The sequence below is a fragment of the Gadus macrocephalus genome, chromosome 14 (assembly GCF_031168955.1).
Source record: "Gadus macrocephalus chromosome 14, ASM3116895v1".
Lineage (NCBI taxonomy): Eukaryota > Metazoa > Chordata > Actinopteri > Gadiformes > Gadidae > Gadus > Gadus macrocephalus.
In genome coordinates this window covers 21,956,836-21,975,349 of record NC_082395.1, presented here as the reverse complement: position 1 = coordinate 21,975,349, position 18,514 = coordinate 21,956,836, and the positions used below count along the sequence as shown (strand labels likewise).

Here is an 18,514-nt window from a genome sequence, read left to right as displayed (position 1 = left end):
TTTTCTGTATCCTTTAATTCCGTCTGTCTTTGGGAAAAGCCAACCAATTTCTCAGTATCTCCCCCGATTGGATAAAGTTGGGACGGTAAACCAAAAAGAAATCAGTATTTATGGGGCGCCCTGGTGGCTCACCGGGTAGGGCGTGGACCATATAGGCTCAGTCCTGAACACATTTGCTGCATGTTCTTCCCTCACTCTTTAATAACGCATAAAAATGCAAAAGAAAGAAGGAAGAAATTAGTCTTTATTGCTGAGCGCAGGGTGAGACCCCTCTTAGTGAACTCAGAGCGGCGTTGATCTTCTCTAACGCCGTGTCCCCCCCCCCAGGTTCAGAAGCTGCAGGCCATCCTGAAGCCCATGATGCTGCGGCGCCTGAAGGAGGACGTGGAGAAGAAGCTGGCCCCCAAGGAGGAGACCATCGTGGAGGTGGAGCTCACCAACATCCAGAAGAAATACTACCGCGCCATCCTGGAGAAGAACTTCTCCTTCCTGGCCAAGGGCGTGGGCCAGTCCAACGTGCCCAACCTGGTCAACACCATGATGGAGCTCCGGAAGTGCTGCAACCACCCCTACCTCATCAAAGGTACGCCTAGGGAACTGGACGTTCTTCTCTTACCTCCTGATGTGAGGGTGATTAGCCAATGCAAGCCCTGTGACATCACAAGTGAGCGTGTCCATCTAGATGTAGATCTAGATGATAGATGATAGTCCACTTGGTACAGTCCACTGAGTAAGCTTTATCATCTTATCTCACTCAAATTGATTCTCTTTTAAGTGCGTGTTCTGAAGCCTGCAGTGTGCGGTCACAATGTGGAGCTGAATCCAATCCGTCTGCTCAGTGTCCGTACCTTGAACTGGATTCATCTCTCTGGGTTTTTAACTGGATTGGAAGAAGGAGCTAGGGGAAGAAGGGGCTAATGGAGGAAGGAGCTAGGTGAGGATGGGGCTAGGGGAGGAGGGGGTTAGGTGAGGAAGGGGCTGGGGGGGAAAGAGCTAGGGAGGGAAGGAGCTTAGGGAGGGTGGAGCTAGCGGCGGAAGGAGCTAGCGTTGGACGCTACTACGCTAGGGGAATATGCTACGGCTCTATTGTTCACTTCCAGTCCTGACTCAACCTGCGGCTGGCCCCCGGCTCTCTTCCGTTCTTTCAGCTCACTAGGTGTATTACCGCGGTACGTTGGTAAGCTACCACTTACTACCGAAATTGTCCTTGCGAGCGATCCCAACTCCATTCAGTGCCGGGGTCTTTTCTTTCAATACAATGGCGTTCTCTCCGCACTAGTCTCTTTGCGGAGAGGAGAAATGTGCAAAGCCTGGCTGGATGTGAGAAGTACTCCCCCCCCCTCTCGCCTGGTGGAACGCTTGGTGGACCTGCTGCATAGTCGGTTATTATCGTCACATCCAGTGAATTGATGATGGAATACATAAGACAAAAAAGATATGATATTGCGGCACGTGGCTCAGGAAGAAGAGGGAGTTGGCTGGTAATCGGAAGGTTGCTAGTTCGACCCCCGGCTCCTCCTAGCTGAGTTGAGGCGTCCCTGAGCATGACTTCTCTGACCCTTGTGCTCCCCACAAGCTGGCTGTCGCCCTGCATGGCTTAGGCAATATTGTAAAGCGCTTTGGTGGCCACTGGTTAGAAAGGCGGTGTATAACTGCAATCCATTTACAATGATAATAATGTCCTAGATATTTAGCGGGACAACCAAACTAGAGGTTGTGGTGGAGGTTGTGGTTAAGAAGCTGACCACGTCCATGTCTCTGTCGCCCCCCCCAGGAGCAGAGGAGAAGATCATGGAGGACTTCAGGGAGGTGTACAGCCCCACGGCCATGGACTTCCACCTCCAGGCCATGGTGCAGTCGGCCGGCAAGCTGGTGCTCATCGATAAGCTGCTGCCCAAGATGAAGGCGGGCGGACACAAGGTCCTCATCTTCTCCCAGATGGTCCGCTGCCTGGACATCCTGGAAGACTACCTCATCCAGAGGAGGTGAGGACGACCGCCGTGGTGGAGCTAGTCAGTTGGTTAGTTAGTTAGTTAGTTAGACTACCTCATCCAGAGGAGGTGAGGACGACCGCCGTGGTGGAGCTGGTCAGTTGGTTAGTTAGTTAGTCAGTTAGTTAGTTAGTTAGTTAGTTAGACTACCTCATCCAGAGGAGGTGAGGACGACCGCCGTGGTGGAGCTAGTCAGTTGGTTAGTTAGTTAGTTAGTTAGACTACCTCATCCAGAGGAGGTGAGGACGACCGCCGTGGTGGAGCTAGTCAGTTGGTTAGTTAGTTAGGTAGTTAGTTAGTTAGAATACCTCATCCAGAGGAGGTGAGGACGACCGCCGTGGAGGAGTTAGTCAGTTGGTTAGTAAGCTGGTTAGTCAGTTGGTTAGTTAGTTGGTTGGTTAGTTAGTCGGTTAGTCTGTTAGACTGCCTCATCCAGAGAAGGTTAGGGCAACCACCGTGGCCGAGCTTGTCAGTTGGTTAGTTAGTCAGCTAGTTAGTCAGTCAGTTACAAAGACGGTTGGTTAGTTAGTCGGTTAGTTTGTTATACTGCCTCATCCAGAGAAGGTGAGGGCACCCAAGGTGGCTGAGTTAGTTATTTAGTCAGTTGGTTAGTTAGTTATTCGGTTAGTTAGTTAGTCAGTCCCTGGTGGTGAAATTATTTTACACAAAACTGTACATGACACGGAGAAACCAACACTATGCTTCACACAACAATTACAGACATTATCTGTACATCATAAGGAGAACCAACACTACACCTTAGCCACACCCTCCTGCAGCGATACCGGAGAGTAACAGTACATAAAGCATGAGCCAGCAGCACAGCACAGTAGTGACCGTAGGAGAGGAGTCATCGTTCCCTCTGCCTGTTTAGGGCTGGCTGGCTGAGATGCAAAAGCATCTTGGTGTAAAGGTTTATGTGATGCAGAGACAAAAACGTATAAACTAAGTGCTTGTATGGGGAACATTTATTTAGTGTACCGTATTTTCCGGACTATGAGTCGCGTTTTTTTTGTAGTTTGGCTTGCCCTGCGACTTATATTTCAAAGCGACTTATGTGCCAAAATTGTGCGTACATAATCTTCGGCCGCAAGATGGCACCGTCATTCATTAGGCCTACAACTGAACGCTGCAAGCCTACTGCACCACCGAATAAATTATAAATAAACTAGACCGTAGACAAAACAAAAGAGAACACAAAATAAAATGCCGCCAAAAAGAAAAATCTATACTGCACAATTTAAACTGCAGATTATAAAGTATGCAGCCGAAAACAGCAATCGAGCAACAGAAAGAAAGTTTGGGGTGAGTGAAAAACCTGTCCGGGACTGGCGAAAAGCCGAGGAAACTCTCTTGTTTAAATGTTTAAAAATAAATGCGACTTATACACCGATGCGACATATGTATGTTTTTTTCCTCGTCATGGAGCATTTTTTGACTGATGCGACTAATACTCGGGAGCGACGTATAGTCCGGAAAATACGGTACTTAGACCAAACCTTAGCCCGGTGCTATGGTTCAGCTGCCACCATAACATCCCAATCCAACGAGCCAGAATCCAGATCTGAGAACTGTTTCCAAAGGAAGCATGTTGTGCTGTCCCCCGTCCGGCTGTCACTCAGCGTCGTCTCGGTCGTCGCGTACAAACGTCACTCAGATCCCCGGAGAGGATTTGTCCCCGTCATCCGTTTCTTTCCTCTCCTCCTTTTCTCTTGTGTTTTCTACAAGCTGACACTTGTCCTTATAAAACGTCTGGGGTTTGCTTACCGCTGCACTGTGAATATTAAATCCACCCCTTCGCCCGCCTTTTATTAGATTTTATTCTGATTGAAAAGAAACACTTAATCCTGCCTGCCGGGCTCCCCGGTGAGGGGAGCGCAGGAGGCATTTAGCACCGGCTGAGACGCAACGCTGCCCATTACCGGCAAATAATCAAGCAGGGCCAGATGAACGCGGCACAGGGGCCTGATCTTATGTGTGCTGCTGCGGTTCCACGCGGCTACACGCCGTCATTTAGTCTTAATGGGGTCTGCCACCAGTGGGCTTTACCTCTTTGGTTGGCGGAGGCGGGTTTGGGAACTCGTGTGCAAGTGAGATAAAAGAAATAACATTGAAGAAGGTAAAATAAAGTACACGACGGAAGTGTGTTTTCTGTGAGGATCTGTTTGAGATGTGCACTCACATTAATTCCCCCCCCCCGAGAGGTTTCAACCTTGTGTTGCTCCTGAAGAAATATAACGAAACTGTCCGTAACAGGCAGTAAATCCATGCTCTTCTTTCGGGGCCTGTCCTACCTGCTAAGGCAATATCTCCCTTTACTGTCCGGGTATGATGACCTCTCTTTATAGCTGACAGTGTTAATGGACTAAAGTGGATACCTGACTTTTCTGCGGCTTGGCAGGGACTGACATTGTGTTTTAGTAGGAGTTATTTTGGGGGGCTGTTGAACTGCCAGCTGGACATCACATGGTACGGCAAGCAGTCGGTCTGCCTTCCCCACCACAGAGTCACTGGTATGGTGAAACAAAGGGCGAGTACTTCACTGGGAACTAAAGGGAAATGTGCTCTCCAGAAATATTCATGGCACTCGTCGTACAGAATGTACAAGTAATATATCATGAAGCAGGTTTTCTAGAAAATCATATGTATATGCTGTAGAATGAATAATAATAATAATCAGACTTTCTTGAACACTCTGTACTAAGCCTCTCCATCTATGCAAATCCTTTTTTTCATTAGATATTTCTATAGGTGTGTGTGTGTGTGTGTGTGTGTGTGTGTGTGTGTGTGTGTGTGTGTGTGTGTGTGTGTGTGTGTGTGTGTGTGTGTGTGTGTGTGTGTGTGTGTGTGTGTGTGTTCTCTATGTGCGCCTGCCAGACATTTAGCAAGGCATTCACAAAATGGGTCACGGTAGAGTCAAAAAGGTCAGCTGTGGGTCATGCAAATATAATTAGTTTTGTCTCTGTTATTTCCCTCCATCTCCCCCCCAACCGCCCATTCGAGCTAAACCTCCAGCACAAGGTTTTAAAAATGCACGCGGCGCACTGAGTTCAACAGCAGGTTACTGCCCGCCCCTCCCCTCCTTCTCCCATCTCTGCCCTGCCAGAGAGGGCAGATCCAGACGGAGAGGGAGACCCCTGAGGGAGGGGGGAGGGAGGGGGGGAGAGGGGGAGAGACACTGGGGGAGGGAGGGAGGGGGGGGAAGGAGAGAGAGAGAGAGAGAGAGAGAGAGAGAGAGAGAGAGAGAGAGAGAGAGAATGGAAGAGCAAGGCCATCTCAACAAAGATGCAAGGGCCTTGTATGAGACGGGTATTTCTGTGTGCTGAAGAGGAAGGCGGTGGCTGCCGGAGTGTCGAGTCCTCTTCCAGGGAATTGTTTGAGAAGTCAGTGGCCTGTCTAGTGGCAGTTCTGCGTCTGGATTTTGTGAAAGAGCGTGTTCACAAAAGCGCGTTGACGTTTTGTTCGACACGCCATATTCATTGTCGATGTTTGCATTCCACTGAAATTAAATGCAAAACACAATCACAGCATCCTGCGTAAAAATAGGGCTTTGTCTGTCCTTCTAACCGTGACGTCACGTTGCAAGCCTGCTTCAAACTGCTTTCTTGATTCTTAAACGTTGGGTGCTCTCCCTCTGGTCCTCGTCACAGGTACCTGTACGAGCGTATTGACGGGCGCGTGCGGGGGAACATGCGGCAGGCGGCCATCGATCGCTTCAGCAAGCCGGACTCGGACCGCTTCGTGTTCCTGCTGTGCACGCGGGCGGGGGGGCTGGGCATCAACCTCACGGCCGCCGACACCTGCATCATCTTCGACTCTGACTGGAACCCCCAGAACGACCTGCAGGTAACTGCACCTTACTCCTCCTCCTCAGTGTCCTACACACCTGACTCCTCCTCCTCAGTGTCCTACACACCTGACTCCTCCTCCTCAGTGTCCTACACACCTGACTCCTCCTCCTCCTCAGTGTCCTACACACCTGACTCCTCCTCCTCAGTGTCCTACACACCTGACTCCTCCTCCTCAGTGTCCTACACACCTGACTCCTCCTCCTCAGTGTCCTACACACCTGACTCCTCCTCCTCAGTGTCCTACACACCTGACTCCTCCTCCTCAGTATCCTACACACCTGACTCCTCCTCCTCAGTATCCTACACACCTGACTCCTCCTCCTCAGTGTCCTACACACCTGACTCCTCCTCCTCAGTGTCCTACACACCTGACTCCTCCTCAGTATCCTACACACCTGACTCCTCCTCCTCAGTATCCTACACACCTGACTCCTCCTCCTCAGTGTCCTACACACCTGACTCCTCCTCCTCCTCAGTGTCCTACACACCTGACTCCTCCTCCTCAGTGTCCTACACACCTGACTCCTCCTCCTCAGTGTCCTACACACCTGACTCCTCCTCCCCAGTATCCTACACACCTGACTCCTCCTCCTCAGTGTCCTACACACCTGACTCCTCCTCCTCAGTGTCCTACACACCTGACTCCTCCTCCTCAGTGTCCTACACACCTGACTCCTCCTCCTCAGTGTCCTACACACCTGACTCCTCCTCCTCAGTATCCTACACACCTGACTCCTCCTCCGTGTGCTACACACCTTTTTTAACAAATGCCTTGCACACATCAAATACAATTGAGGATAAAAACACAATAAAGTCCAGGACTTATTTCCATTGTGGTCCTCAAACCTTACTACACCTCAGCTTGCTACACACCTTCCTCTTCGTCAGGGGATCCCCTTTGTTTCTCATGTCTAACGGCGAGGCCTCCATAGTGAACGCGTTAAAGCTAAAGACACGCGGCTGCGTGGCTGTGACGAGCAGGCGGTTAATTTCAACTGTCCAAACACAATGTACTTGTGTTCCATCAAGGCTAATGGAAATCCTCTGCTGGGACTTTGACGTCTCCTTTAGACACGGTGCACATAATCGAGCTGGTAAATGATCAAGGAATTCCTCTGTAATATCTTTCACTTTCGTCCGATTTGTAAACGCGTCGCGTCAAATCGTAGGTTTTTAGAGGCTGAATCCTGTTTTAGTTGCGTTGCAGTTTGAAACTGGTGAGTCAAGCTTTATGGCCTTTATCTTAAAGGGGACATATTATTATACCACCAGGTGCTAGCACAGATCTAGGTTGACACGCCCAAAAGTGATGTAATGTGGGGCTGATTTTCGAAACGGCTTGTAAGGCTAATCACACTCGCACCTGGTGGTATAATATGTCCCCTTTATGTTAGTTAATTCTGGGTTAAGTCTAAGTCTACTCTATACCCTTTAGTTTAGCAGCATCGGCTCAAACCTAATGTGTATAACGCCTCCTAACCCGCTGTGCTTCTGCTTCCAGGCTCAGGCTCGCTGCCACCGCATCGGGCAGAACAAGGCTGTGAAGGTGTACCGCCTGATCACCAGGAACTCGTACGAGCGGGAGATGTTTGACCGGGCCAGCCTGAAGCTGGGCCTGGACAAGGCTGTGCTCCAGAGCATGAGCGGGCGGGACAACAGCCTAGGGGCCGGAGGGGGACCGGGAGGAGGTGCTGGAGGAGGAGGGGTGAGTGACCCGGTCTAGTGTGTTCTACAGCAGTGGTTTTCAAATGGGGGTACGCGTACCCCTAGGGGTACTTTGGAGTACTGCAGGGGGTACCCAGAAAATTAAAACAAAAAAAGCTTGATCGATTTTCTGTGAGAGCTGTAAATCGGAAAACGAGGAGAAAGGTGATCCGTGAAAAAGAGAGCGCATCAGGAAACACCAACATTTTGTCAGTTTGTGAAAGAATATATTAGAATGGGGATTCCCCTCTGCTTCTCTGACCCTCCCCTGGCTTTCTACTTCTTTTTTTGGGAGAAATTAGCCAGGTGCCTGAAGCAAAAGCCCTTGTTTCTCACTCCTTTTCATGTACTAAAAATGTACTAAAAATCTAGGCATATTTTGGGCCGGGGAAAGGGAGTATGCGGTTTCCACAGATGATGTGGAAACAAGATATTCATTCATGGTGACTGGTCACGGAATTGCTTCATAATTGTCCTCATAGCACACATTTGTCCTGTTTGTGAACGTTCAGATTTTAATTAGTTCTAGGCTTAATCACTGTTATTATTGCGGTCGTCACAGTTGGACATTGCTAAGACGATGTATGTCTTTAACTTTGGCTCAGGTCGACTCTAGTTTGGCTGGAGTGAAAAAACGTGTTCTATTTGCATCATTTAATTGTGCAATGCTGGGTACAACGGGCAAGGGAGCCCTCAGGGTGCGATCATTAAAACACAAGAGCGACTCCCTGCTGGGGAGCCCTTGAGCAGAACATCAGCAGCTCTCCGCGTCCGTGTTGATGCGTGTGGATCTGAAGTGCGGCGCGCTGACGGAAGCTTCCTGTGCTTGAGGAACATCAGACCGAGTCAACTTGAGCTCTTTCTAACACATGCTCCCGGGGCCCCAGAAGGGCCTATCGAGGCTCCGAGCCGCCGAGCAGCCGACACGACGGCAGGAGCCACGAGGGAAAACACAAACGCGGATAACGGAAAATAAAAGCCCATCTAGGCTTTTGTGCTATTAATACAGCAGAGCAGAACTTCACCCAGCCAACCATGTAAACAATCCGCCTCCCTCCTCCCCCTCCTCCTCCTCTCCCCTCCGGTTGCCTAGGCGACGCAGCAGCAGCTGTCGAAGAAGGAGATCGAGGACCTGTTGAGGCGAGGGGCCTACGGAGCCATCATGGACGAGGAGGACGAGGGCGCCAAGTTCTGCGAGGAGGACATCGACCAGATCCTCCAGCGCCGCACCAAGACCATCACCATCGAGTCAGAGGGCCGGGGGTCCACCTTCGCCAAGGTACGCCCCAGGGAGCGGACCCGGGGACCGCACCCCTTCCCCGTCTGTCCGGCCGTACCTGGTCGAGGCTTTTGTCTAGGTTATTGCTAGAGTCGTTTTCGATGCCGGATCATCAGTATTGGAAATGACTCCGATACTGCCTAAGATGCAGTGTCGGGTATCGGGGAGTCATATGCGTGTATGCGTTGATCTGATACCATCGCATGACTCGCTAATTTACCAAACAGACAAAGAACATTACAAACACAACGGTGTTATAGATTATAAATGTAAATAATGTAGTTCTGAAAAAAGAAAATTGACAGTAAGTGAACCGACTTTACATTGCGACATCCTAAGAGAACCCTTCAATAAGAACCAGTGCTATTAATAGTTACAATGCTAGATGCTGTATCGGTATATATTCGGTGTCTGGAAGGAAAAAATGGTATCGGATCATCTCTAGTTATTGCAGAGTGGATGAAGGGCATTAGGGATGATGATATGAAGCATGATGGTCTGATTCATGTGATTCTGGTGTCTGCTCTCTAGGCCAGCTTTGTGGCCTCGGGGAACCGCACGGACATCTCCCTGGACGACCCCAACTTCTGGGACAAGTGGGCCCAGAAGGCGGAGATCGACGTGGAGATGGTCAACGGCAGAGTGAGTATTCCCTCTGATGGATGTGTATGGAGCTCCTGTAGGGTTTAGGTTTTACTTTTTTTCCGTTGGTCTTCATGGGGTTAGAACGTGACTTCAGGCTACTATCCGGTTCTGTTAGAGGTCCATTTCTGATTGGATACACAAAGCGTTTAACTGTCAATTATATTACCAGCATGAAGAACAACATTTGGCCATTTGATGATGACCTGAAGTAAAATCTTATTTCACAGATTTAAAACTGTGAATTTTAAGTATTTCAATATTTGTGCAAAATGAAAACATAAAGGCCACATTCTGTACAATTTGAAGAAGGGAAATATTCCCCCCAACATAGAAATAGTATTTGACCCCCCCCCCGCTGTGGCCCTCAGAACAGCCTGGTGATCGACACTCCCCGGGTCCGTAAGCAGACCCGGCCCTTCAGCACCACCAAGGATGAGCTGGCGGAGCTGTCCGAGGGCGAGAGCGACGGAGACGTCTCCAAGCCCAGGCAGCGCCGCGCCCACGACCGGCTCAACAGCTACGGCCGCACCGAGTGCTTCAGGGTGGAGAAGAACCTGCTGGTCTACGGGTGAGATGCATGAACTCCCCTGTTCACATCTGGGGTCACCGACCTTTTTGAACCGTAGAGCTACTTTAAGGGTGCTGGGTAATACCAAGGGCTACTTGTTTGATACAAACGAGGCACTTGGCAGCCAGGTTTTTCTTTTATTTTGGGGTAAAACAGCATCTAGCTCTCCAACGTAGCTGCACTCGCTAGCTGGTCTCAGCAAAGAGTGCGCATGATATTGAGCTGTCCAATCAAGGTCAGAGTTCATAAAACATTTTTCTTTTGTTTTTTTATATTCAATATTCATCATTGCCATAAAATCGAAATCAATCCAAGGGTTATGATTAAATAAATACTTTTAGACAGAGCTCCTTGGTGACGAGTGCTATTTTGAGAACATGCTCTGTGGGCGACTCATGTGGGCCCAGTGGTCGACCAGGTGCCCACAGGCACCGTGCTGGCTACCCATGGTTCAGATCATTGGTTTTATTTGTTACGATGTGTTCCTCATTCACTCCATTATAGTGCACTTCATTGTAGTGATGCTGGTTCTTCTTTGGTTTGTTGTGTTTATGAGCAATCATCTCTCTTGATCCTCGAGAGAGAGAGAGAGAGAGAGAGAGAGAGAGAGAGAGAGAGAGAGAGAGAGAGAGAGAGAGAGAGAGAGAGAGAGAGAGAGAGAGAGAGAGAGAGAGAGAGAGTGTGTGTTGCCAGAGGTTCATTATTTTAATGAATTTTAATGAGTTGTCATCCAAAGGCCACACGAGGCCCGTGGATGGTGTCAGTTTTGAATATTTAATAAATGTTTGCAATTAATTAAATGTTTTGGTCTTCAACGGAACTAAATTCCTGAACTAAATCCAAGAATGTCATCGGATGCAGTTTTTAACGGGTTACACCGACCAGCGCATGACACCCTGTGCTCTGTTTCCTCCTCCCCCCTGCCCCTCCCCACCCTGCCCCTCCCCCCTCCCCCCTGACCCTTCACCCTCCCCCCTGACCCTCCACCCTCCCCCCTGACCCTCCACCCGCCGCCCTGACCCTCCACCCTCCCCCCTGATCCTCCACCCTCCCTTCCTGACCCTTCACCCTCCCCCCTGACCCTTCACCCTCCCCCCTGACCCTTCACCCTCCCCCCTGACCCTTCACCCTCCCCCCTGACCCTTCACCCTCCACCCTGACCCACCACCCTCCACCCTGACCCACCACCCTCCACCCTCACCCACCACCCTCCACCCTGACCCTTCACCCTCCCCCATGATCCGTCCCTGGGGGTCTGTCTAGGTGGGGCCGGTGGAAGGACATCCTGAACCACGGGCGCTTCAAGAAGCAGCTGGCGGAGCGCGACGTGGAGTCCATCTGCAGGGCGCTGCTGGCCTACTGCCTGGTGCACTACCGCGGAGACGACAAGATCAAGAGCTTCATGTGGGACCTCATCGCGCCCACCGAGGACGGCCAGACCAAGGAGCTCCAGAACCACCTCGGTGAGGACCACCGAACGGACCGAAATGACCTCATGTCTGAACCAGGGATGGAGAATTACAATACGCACTTAGTTCTGTGATCATGCGAACGGTAGGATACAACCTCCTCCAAACAATCATGAAGAAGACAAAAACAACCCCACCCACATTCAATCCCTTTTTCCCAAAATTGTCTTCGGAAGCAAAACCGAGGCACACATAATGCAGGCGTACTGGGCTCCTGCATTTCTGGGACGATTATAACTTTTCCAATTGCCGTTCAACGCTCAACAATACTATATCATCGTTGTATTAACGGTGAAAGGGAGATGAGTTTGGACAAACTCGATGCTTGCCTGTGCGTCACACACTGTTTGACTCCATCCCCCCTGACCCCTCTGACCCACTTGACCCCCCCTGACCCCTCTGACCCCTGACCTCCTGTGAGCAGGGCTGTCTGCTCCGGTGCCGCGCGGACGCAAGGGGAAGAAGATGAAGACGCAGTCCAGCTCCTTCGACATCCACAAGGCGGAGTGGCTCCGGAAGCACAACCCCGAACACATGCTGCAGGACGAGGGATACAAGAAGCACCTCAAGCACCACTGTAACAAGTAGGTCTTCCGGTGAACGCGCTGCTGTGGGTCTCTATGAGGATGAGAAGGCCATGCTCCAGCCCAGATGGCCACTGTGACCGGTCGGTCCTCTGCTGAACACACTGCTGGCCTGGTCCGCACCGCTAGGGGGACGGAGGCTGAGGCATGTCCTTAGGAGGACGACGTTGAACTTGAAGTGTTCATGGTGGTCAATCTGTAATAATAATAATAATAATAATAAATTAAATTTATATAGCGCTTAATATGGTACTCTAAGACGCTGTAGTCGTCACTTTGAACAGCCGTCGTGTCCCTGTCTTTAGAATCGTAGTCGTTTTGAAAAGGATTATGGGTGAAATGGTTCAACGTTCGTATGGTTGAATTGTGGTTAGAGAGACGTTCGCCGCCAACCTCCACCGTTACCGTGAGACGGGTCATCGTCGGGCCTTCTAGTGTTTTCTCAACCTTGCCGGGACTTGAATATCCATGGTAACGGAGGAGAGGAGAGGGGAGGAGGCTGTGTCTGTGTTCTGCACAGCGGGGTGCCTATCATCGTCACAGACAGCAGGTCCAACACAACCAGGAGCAGGCCGCCAACTGACAGTTACCCCAGTGTTATCCGTTTATCGGAACGGGGACTTGCTATGAAACGATAGTGTTGCTGAAGCCCGGCGTCGCTGTAAATGAGTCGAAGGCGGCCTCCGACAAATTTGATAGCAGCATTGCCACTGTTTTCACACATGGAAAATATAAAACTCAGTTTGAACTTTCGTATCAGTCGGAGCACATATTAGTGACACGTCTTTAGCACGTTCTCCACCATCATCTGTATGCAGACTCCGTCGCTCTGAGGAGTGTCACTACAGACGCGTGGGCTCCGCCTTGGCTTTTAGCTAATTCTGCCATCATGCTCGTTTCACAGTTAATGAATGGGCTGCGCTTCCTATTAGTGGTCGTTGGTAATTAAAAACAGTAGCCACTTAGCAATTGTGTATCATCACACAAGGTTTTTTTTAAGTTGTCGATATAATGCAGCCGAGGGATGATAAATATTAATCGCGATGTATCACCCAACCCTTTAAAACAAAAAAAACAATGCTGTTTATGGAATTATGTTGAAGGGATTTGTTGACAATGTTTTTAATGTTTTTAATGCCGCTGCTCAAAGTAAATTACAAAGCGTGTGATCGTTTGTATCCCGCGTATCTGGCAGGTGTTTATTATTACAAATTTTTATTTAAGGCCTTGCACTGCAATTGTGTCACTTTATCTTTAATTGTATGCCGGGTAATTATCTTTTGATTGCAGTTTAACAGTAGCACCTCTAATCCGCATTAATCAGGATCCATTGAAGGCTCCATTTGAGGCGACAGGGCAGCGATTGGCTAATGTGCTGGCTGTACCTACTAGACCCTCAGACGGGTGGGCTTCCTGACATGACGGCCCGGCACGCCGCCCCCCTGATTCACAGGCAGCGGGAGAAGAGGGAGAGCGAAAACTGGGACCCACAAAAGGGTTGCTTTGGAAATGTGGAGCATTTGGGTATAAAGCCAAAGAGATGGAGGCTGCTCCTCTTTCTAAAGACCGGGCTTGCGTCCACTGGGGGCTTCGGTCAGAAAGTTCCCCATTGTTGAGCCGGGCTGAGTACTGCTGAATCCAGGGATTGTCCAATGTTTCACGCCGGCCAAACAGGGGCGCGCACACACAGACACACACACACACAGAGACACACACCCACACACTGACACACACACATACACACACACACACACACACACACACGCACATGCAGAGAGGGGGCAGGCTTCTGCTGACGACTGTGTTTTTCAGGGCTGCAGGGGCTGGAATGTGGTGGCTGAGCGAGCTGTCGGCCGCAGCCAGCCGACCGCGTTCTACAGCACAGCTCTGACACACGTCTAGAGAGCATCCGAATGTCCCCTGGCCTTATGATCAAATAATACTGTTCAGGCCAATGTACCGCACCACTGCTGCACATATTTCTTGAACAGGGTAGAGTTGTATTGAAGGGCACATCAAGAAGAGGTGTGTGTGTGTGTGTGTGTGTGTGTGTGTGTGTGTGTGTGTGTGTGTGTGTGTGTGTGTGTGTGTGTGTGTGTGTGTGTGTGTGTGTGTGTGTGTGTGTGTGTGTGTGTGTGTGTGTGTGTGTGTGTGTGTGGGTGCCGGGGAAATCGTCTCCGCTGACAGACGGCTTGAAGTTTGACGTGCGGTGATGTGTTGGCTTTTTGTTGATGGGAGATGTGAGCTATGGCAAATATGCTGTTCTGTCAGACAAGACGAACACGGCCGCGTCCTTCTGGAAGAATGTGTGCTATTCACGGGCTCTGCTTTTGCTAGAGAGACACACACGCACGCGCACAGGCACACACACACACAGAGGCTTTGGCCTGTCTGGGTGAGTCAGAGGCAGAATGATGAAGGGGTGTGTTGACAGGCAGAGGAAGCTCCAGCTGACCTGGGGAGGGAGGGAGGGAGGGGTGAGGGGGGAGGGTGGGAGGGAGGGAGGGAGGGGATGGCTTTGGTGTTCTTCTGCCATATCTCCACACTGGTCGTGGCATTGGTCCCGTTACGCAGGGAAGATGAGCCTCGCCGCGGTCTGTGGGCTCCTTAAAGATGGAAGATACCTGTAAAAGTACAGAGTGTGGTTGCGGTGTGGTGATGAGTGTGTGTGGCTTCCCGGCCGATTCGGTGGGCCTGAGTTCACTGGTGGACGGGGAGCTGCGGGAATGTCACTCTTGATTGTTTGTGAAGACCGTAGAATGAGTTTCTAGACGCTGTGGAGAAAGGCTGTATTGTGTGCGTGTGTTCAATTCAAATTAGCTCACACCCTTTACACTGTGACTTGTATATATTGCCGGGAGATGTTGAGATAAGAAATACTGGACACGTTATGACATGGTTTTATTTCTGTATTTTGCTGCATTTTTTATGTTTATCGTGCCTATTTTGACTGCTGTTCCCATATGTACAGTGTCCTTGAGTCTGGGAGAGACTATTTTAAATTAAATGCATGGGTCTTGTTGTTACACAACATTCATGCTAATTAGGTGATCGTTATCAACCCCTGTGGAAAGGCTCATTTGTTTGATCACCCCATTACTGCACAGGTCAGAGTGCATGCTGGGTAAGTGTTTACCAGGAGTAAACATCAACATCTCACCAAGACCTCTTGGTCATTGACATGGTTACCAGACCAACTGCACAGGGTCCACACCAATGAAATGATTGAATTACTCAGGGAGTACCTTGTCTCTGATGTCTCTGAAGATGCATCTCTCAGAAGGGGAAGCAAAACCTTCCGGCATCATGTAAGCAATCGTGTAAAAAGCATTGCTTATTGCTACGCCAAAGTGTGAGATCATCACTCATGCATCGCATCCGGATCTGTCAGGTTTTTTTTTTACAGGAAAACGAACGCCGTTTTAGGTTTCCCATTACTCAATCATCTGGAAACAGACGGCGGATATGTTGGCTTCTGACTAGAGTGGAAATAGTTGTAAACTCTCCTTCACCGTTGGGGGGGGGGGGGGGGGGAGTCTCCATGCTGGGGAACATGGCTAGAACGTGGACACCTCTCCGACATATTTGGGATGCTCGTGACACTCCGGTGGCTGCGTGTCATCGCCGTGACGCCCTGCGCCCGAGGCTCCGACGTCCCTGGAGACCCGGGCGGCCCGTGCAGCACTGAGCGCTCAGCCGCCACAGCGCTAATGTCTCCCCCATGACTCAGCGCCTCGCTCTCCCTCTCACTCGCCCAGAACCCAGTCCCTTGGTCCCCGTAGAGGGGGGGAGAGGGAGAGAGAGGGAGGGAGGGAAGGGAGGGAGGGTGAAAGGGAGATGCAGAGAGAAGGAGGGAGAGGAAGTGAGAGGGAGAGAGAGAGAGACTCATAATCAGAGTTCAACCATTGCTCGGTGGTTCAAGAGCTTCTGGATCTGTGTGTGGTGAGCTCTGTACTCGGTACTATCCATACTAATCAGGCTTTAGGAGTCCACTGATTAACCTATGGGACAGATCAGATCACATGACCTAGCAATCCCTGAACCACGTAGTTTGGTGACAGACATAAGCATATTTCGTTTAGGGAGCTGTACATGGTGATTGTGTAGGACCTCAATTTAAATCGGTTTGTATTTTTGTATTCTAGATTGATGGACATATTGCTCTTTCCAAAATGTGGTGAAAGTTATGTGCAAATACATTTTGAATGCTCAATCCTGTCAAATAAGATTGCTGCAACTCAAACGTCAAAATTCTGCAACTATCCAAACTGCCGTCCAACTCAACTTCCGAGGCCGTGTGTGTGTGTGTGTGTGTGTGTGTGTGTGTGTGTGTGTGTGTGTGTGTGTGTGTGTGTGTGTGTGTGTGTGTGTGTGTGTGTGTGTGTGTGTGTGTGTGTGTGTTGGTTCTGTGGGCCCCGTTGTGCGCGCTCAGCGTTTGTCCGTGGGCTTTGTTGTGACACCGGCTGTCTGTGTGCAGGGTTCTGCTTCGGGTCAGAATGCTGTACTACCTGAAGCAGGAGGTGATCGGAGTGCAGTCCCAGAAGGTGCTGGACGGGGCAGACGCCAGGTGAGTCCTCCTACCTGGTCCTCTGCTCACAGAGCTACAACACCCAGACACTGACCAGAGGAGTACAGGCGGTCAGCTGGGACAAGTTTTTCTTGGATGTATGTCACACATACTGTGAGATTAAGGGCTTTACAAATAAAGTTGATTGAATTTAGCCCCAAAAGGAGACAAGTAACCAATCCTTGTCGTTCTGTACGTTTATTGTTTTACATTTATTTATTTATCCAGGGTTTAATTATCGGGGCTGAAAGGTTGGCTTGGAGTTGAGTGTGTTACTGTATTGTGGGAAATTGTCGAACTGAAATGTTGATCGTTTTGATCTGTTAGATAAGGTCATTGTGCATGTTGTATACATACATAGTGTCTAAGCATTCACAGGGGAATGCTCAACCAAAGTGGTGTCACAGTTACATTTTAACAGATGCAGTTAAGGGCTGCCAGGATGTCAAGAAATTCATGCGGTGAGAAGATTTCACAAGCCGCACAGAAGAGTCAGTTCAGGTCTTTGTGTGAAGAAGATGGTAGAACATTGCCGAGGAGACTGAGAGGATGGGGGGAGAAGTCCAGAAGGGGGGAGCATTAGTTGTTATTTGATCTGGGGAGCTCCTGTGTGCTCGTAGTTGGATTGGAACATTTGCACAAACACAGATTGAACAATTCATCCGGAATTACCGAAATGACGGCTAGAGTGGTTTTCTGTTAGCTTTTTCCTTCTGATGCGTGTACTGTGGAGAAAATTAGAGCATTCGCAAACTGTTGATGATATAATGGGGAGGGATGGTAGAAACCTGTGGAGTCCATGGCTGTATCAGATTGAATTACAGAGCAGCCCTTCTCTCTGAAGACTGGAAATAAATAGGAAAGCTGTAGTGCTCCCCCTGCTGTTCGAACTCAGAACTGGAGCTTTCTAGGTTTCTAGGTTTCAGTGGCTCAATGAACACATGCAATTCGAGAAACTCCTGTTTCTCCGTTACTGGCTTGCTTTGATTCATTGAGACAATTATTTTTTACGATTTTATTTGAGATAATTTCACACCATGCTCACGCTTAAAGTTGACCACCTCCTACACCTTCCTATCAGAAGATCTGCCTATGGTCCAGTGTCGACAAGATAATCAATGTTGTTTGACTGCTCTTTGCATGTTGTTCTTCTGACTCTGTCTCCTCTTCCTCTTCTTGCTCCTCCTCCTCCTCCTCCTCCTCCTCCTCCTCCTCCTCCTCCTCCTCCTCCTCCTCCTCCTCCTCCTCAGTGACATCAACATCTGTGTGCCGGAGCCTGAGAGCTCTGACCTGCCGGCCTTGTGGTGGGACAGCGTGTCGGACAAGGGTCTGTTACTGGGCATCTTCAAGCACGGTGAGTCATCCCAATAGATCTAGAACCTTCACCTCTAGACTCTCAGTCAAACGTGAGCGGAAGTTCATATATTGAGGACTTGTTCAAATGTATTAAATTTTGGGCAAGCGTCACAACTAAACAATGGTGAATACGGTATTTGTACTTGTGTTTTGTGCTCCAGGCTATGAGAAGTACAACACCATCAGAGCAGACCCGGCCCTCTGCTTCCTAGACCGCGTGGGACGGCCCGACGAGAAGGCCATCGCTGCAGAGCAGAGGGCCAATGACTACATGGATGGGTGGGTAGAGACATAGACAGCTAGGCAGCTAGGCAGGCACCAAGCAACTCCACTCTGTTCCTCTATGTCGGTGTCGTATACACACACATGCACTGTGTAAACGGTGTTTCAGTTATAATTTGTATGGTTAAAGATTAACGGGGCAAAGTTATTAAATTAATTGGGCAAAGTGGGTTGAAAATACTGTGCGTACATACTCACACACGCACACGGGAAAACAA

At 49.8% G+C, this 18,514-nt stretch overlaps 1 protein-coding gene across 7 annotated transcripts in view; it reads left to right on the top strand.

Annotated features, from left to right (window-relative positions):
• The window catches only part of chd9 (chromodomain helicase DNA binding protein 9), an 82,404-nt gene that overhangs the window by 51,236 nt on the left and 12,654 nt on the right, over positions 1 to 18,514 (top strand). For all 7 annotated transcript variants that reach the window (XM_060071368.1, XM_060071366.1, XM_060071367.1 and 4 more), the window contains 12 exons: positions 328 to 583; positions 1,775 to 1,985; positions 5,642 to 5,837; positions 7,344 to 7,547; positions 8,640 to 8,825; positions 9,357 to 9,467; positions 9,839 to 10,038; positions 11,302 to 11,501; positions 11,932 to 12,091; positions 16,569 to 16,658; positions 17,909 to 18,012; positions 18,176 to 18,293. In XM_060071368.1, coding sequence (XP_059927351.1) covers positions 328 to 583; positions 1,775 to 1,985; positions 5,642 to 5,837; positions 7,344 to 7,547; positions 8,640 to 8,825; positions 9,357 to 9,467; positions 9,839 to 10,038; positions 11,302 to 11,501; positions 11,932 to 12,091; positions 16,569 to 16,658; positions 17,909 to 18,012; positions 18,176 to 18,293 — 2,036 coding nt within the window. The remainder of the gene's footprint in view (positions 1 to 327; positions 584 to 1,774; positions 1,986 to 5,641; positions 5,838 to 7,343; positions 7,548 to 8,639; positions 8,826 to 9,356; positions 9,468 to 9,838; positions 10,039 to 11,301; positions 11,502 to 11,931; positions 12,092 to 16,568; positions 16,659 to 17,908; positions 18,013 to 18,175; positions 18,294 to 18,514) is intronic.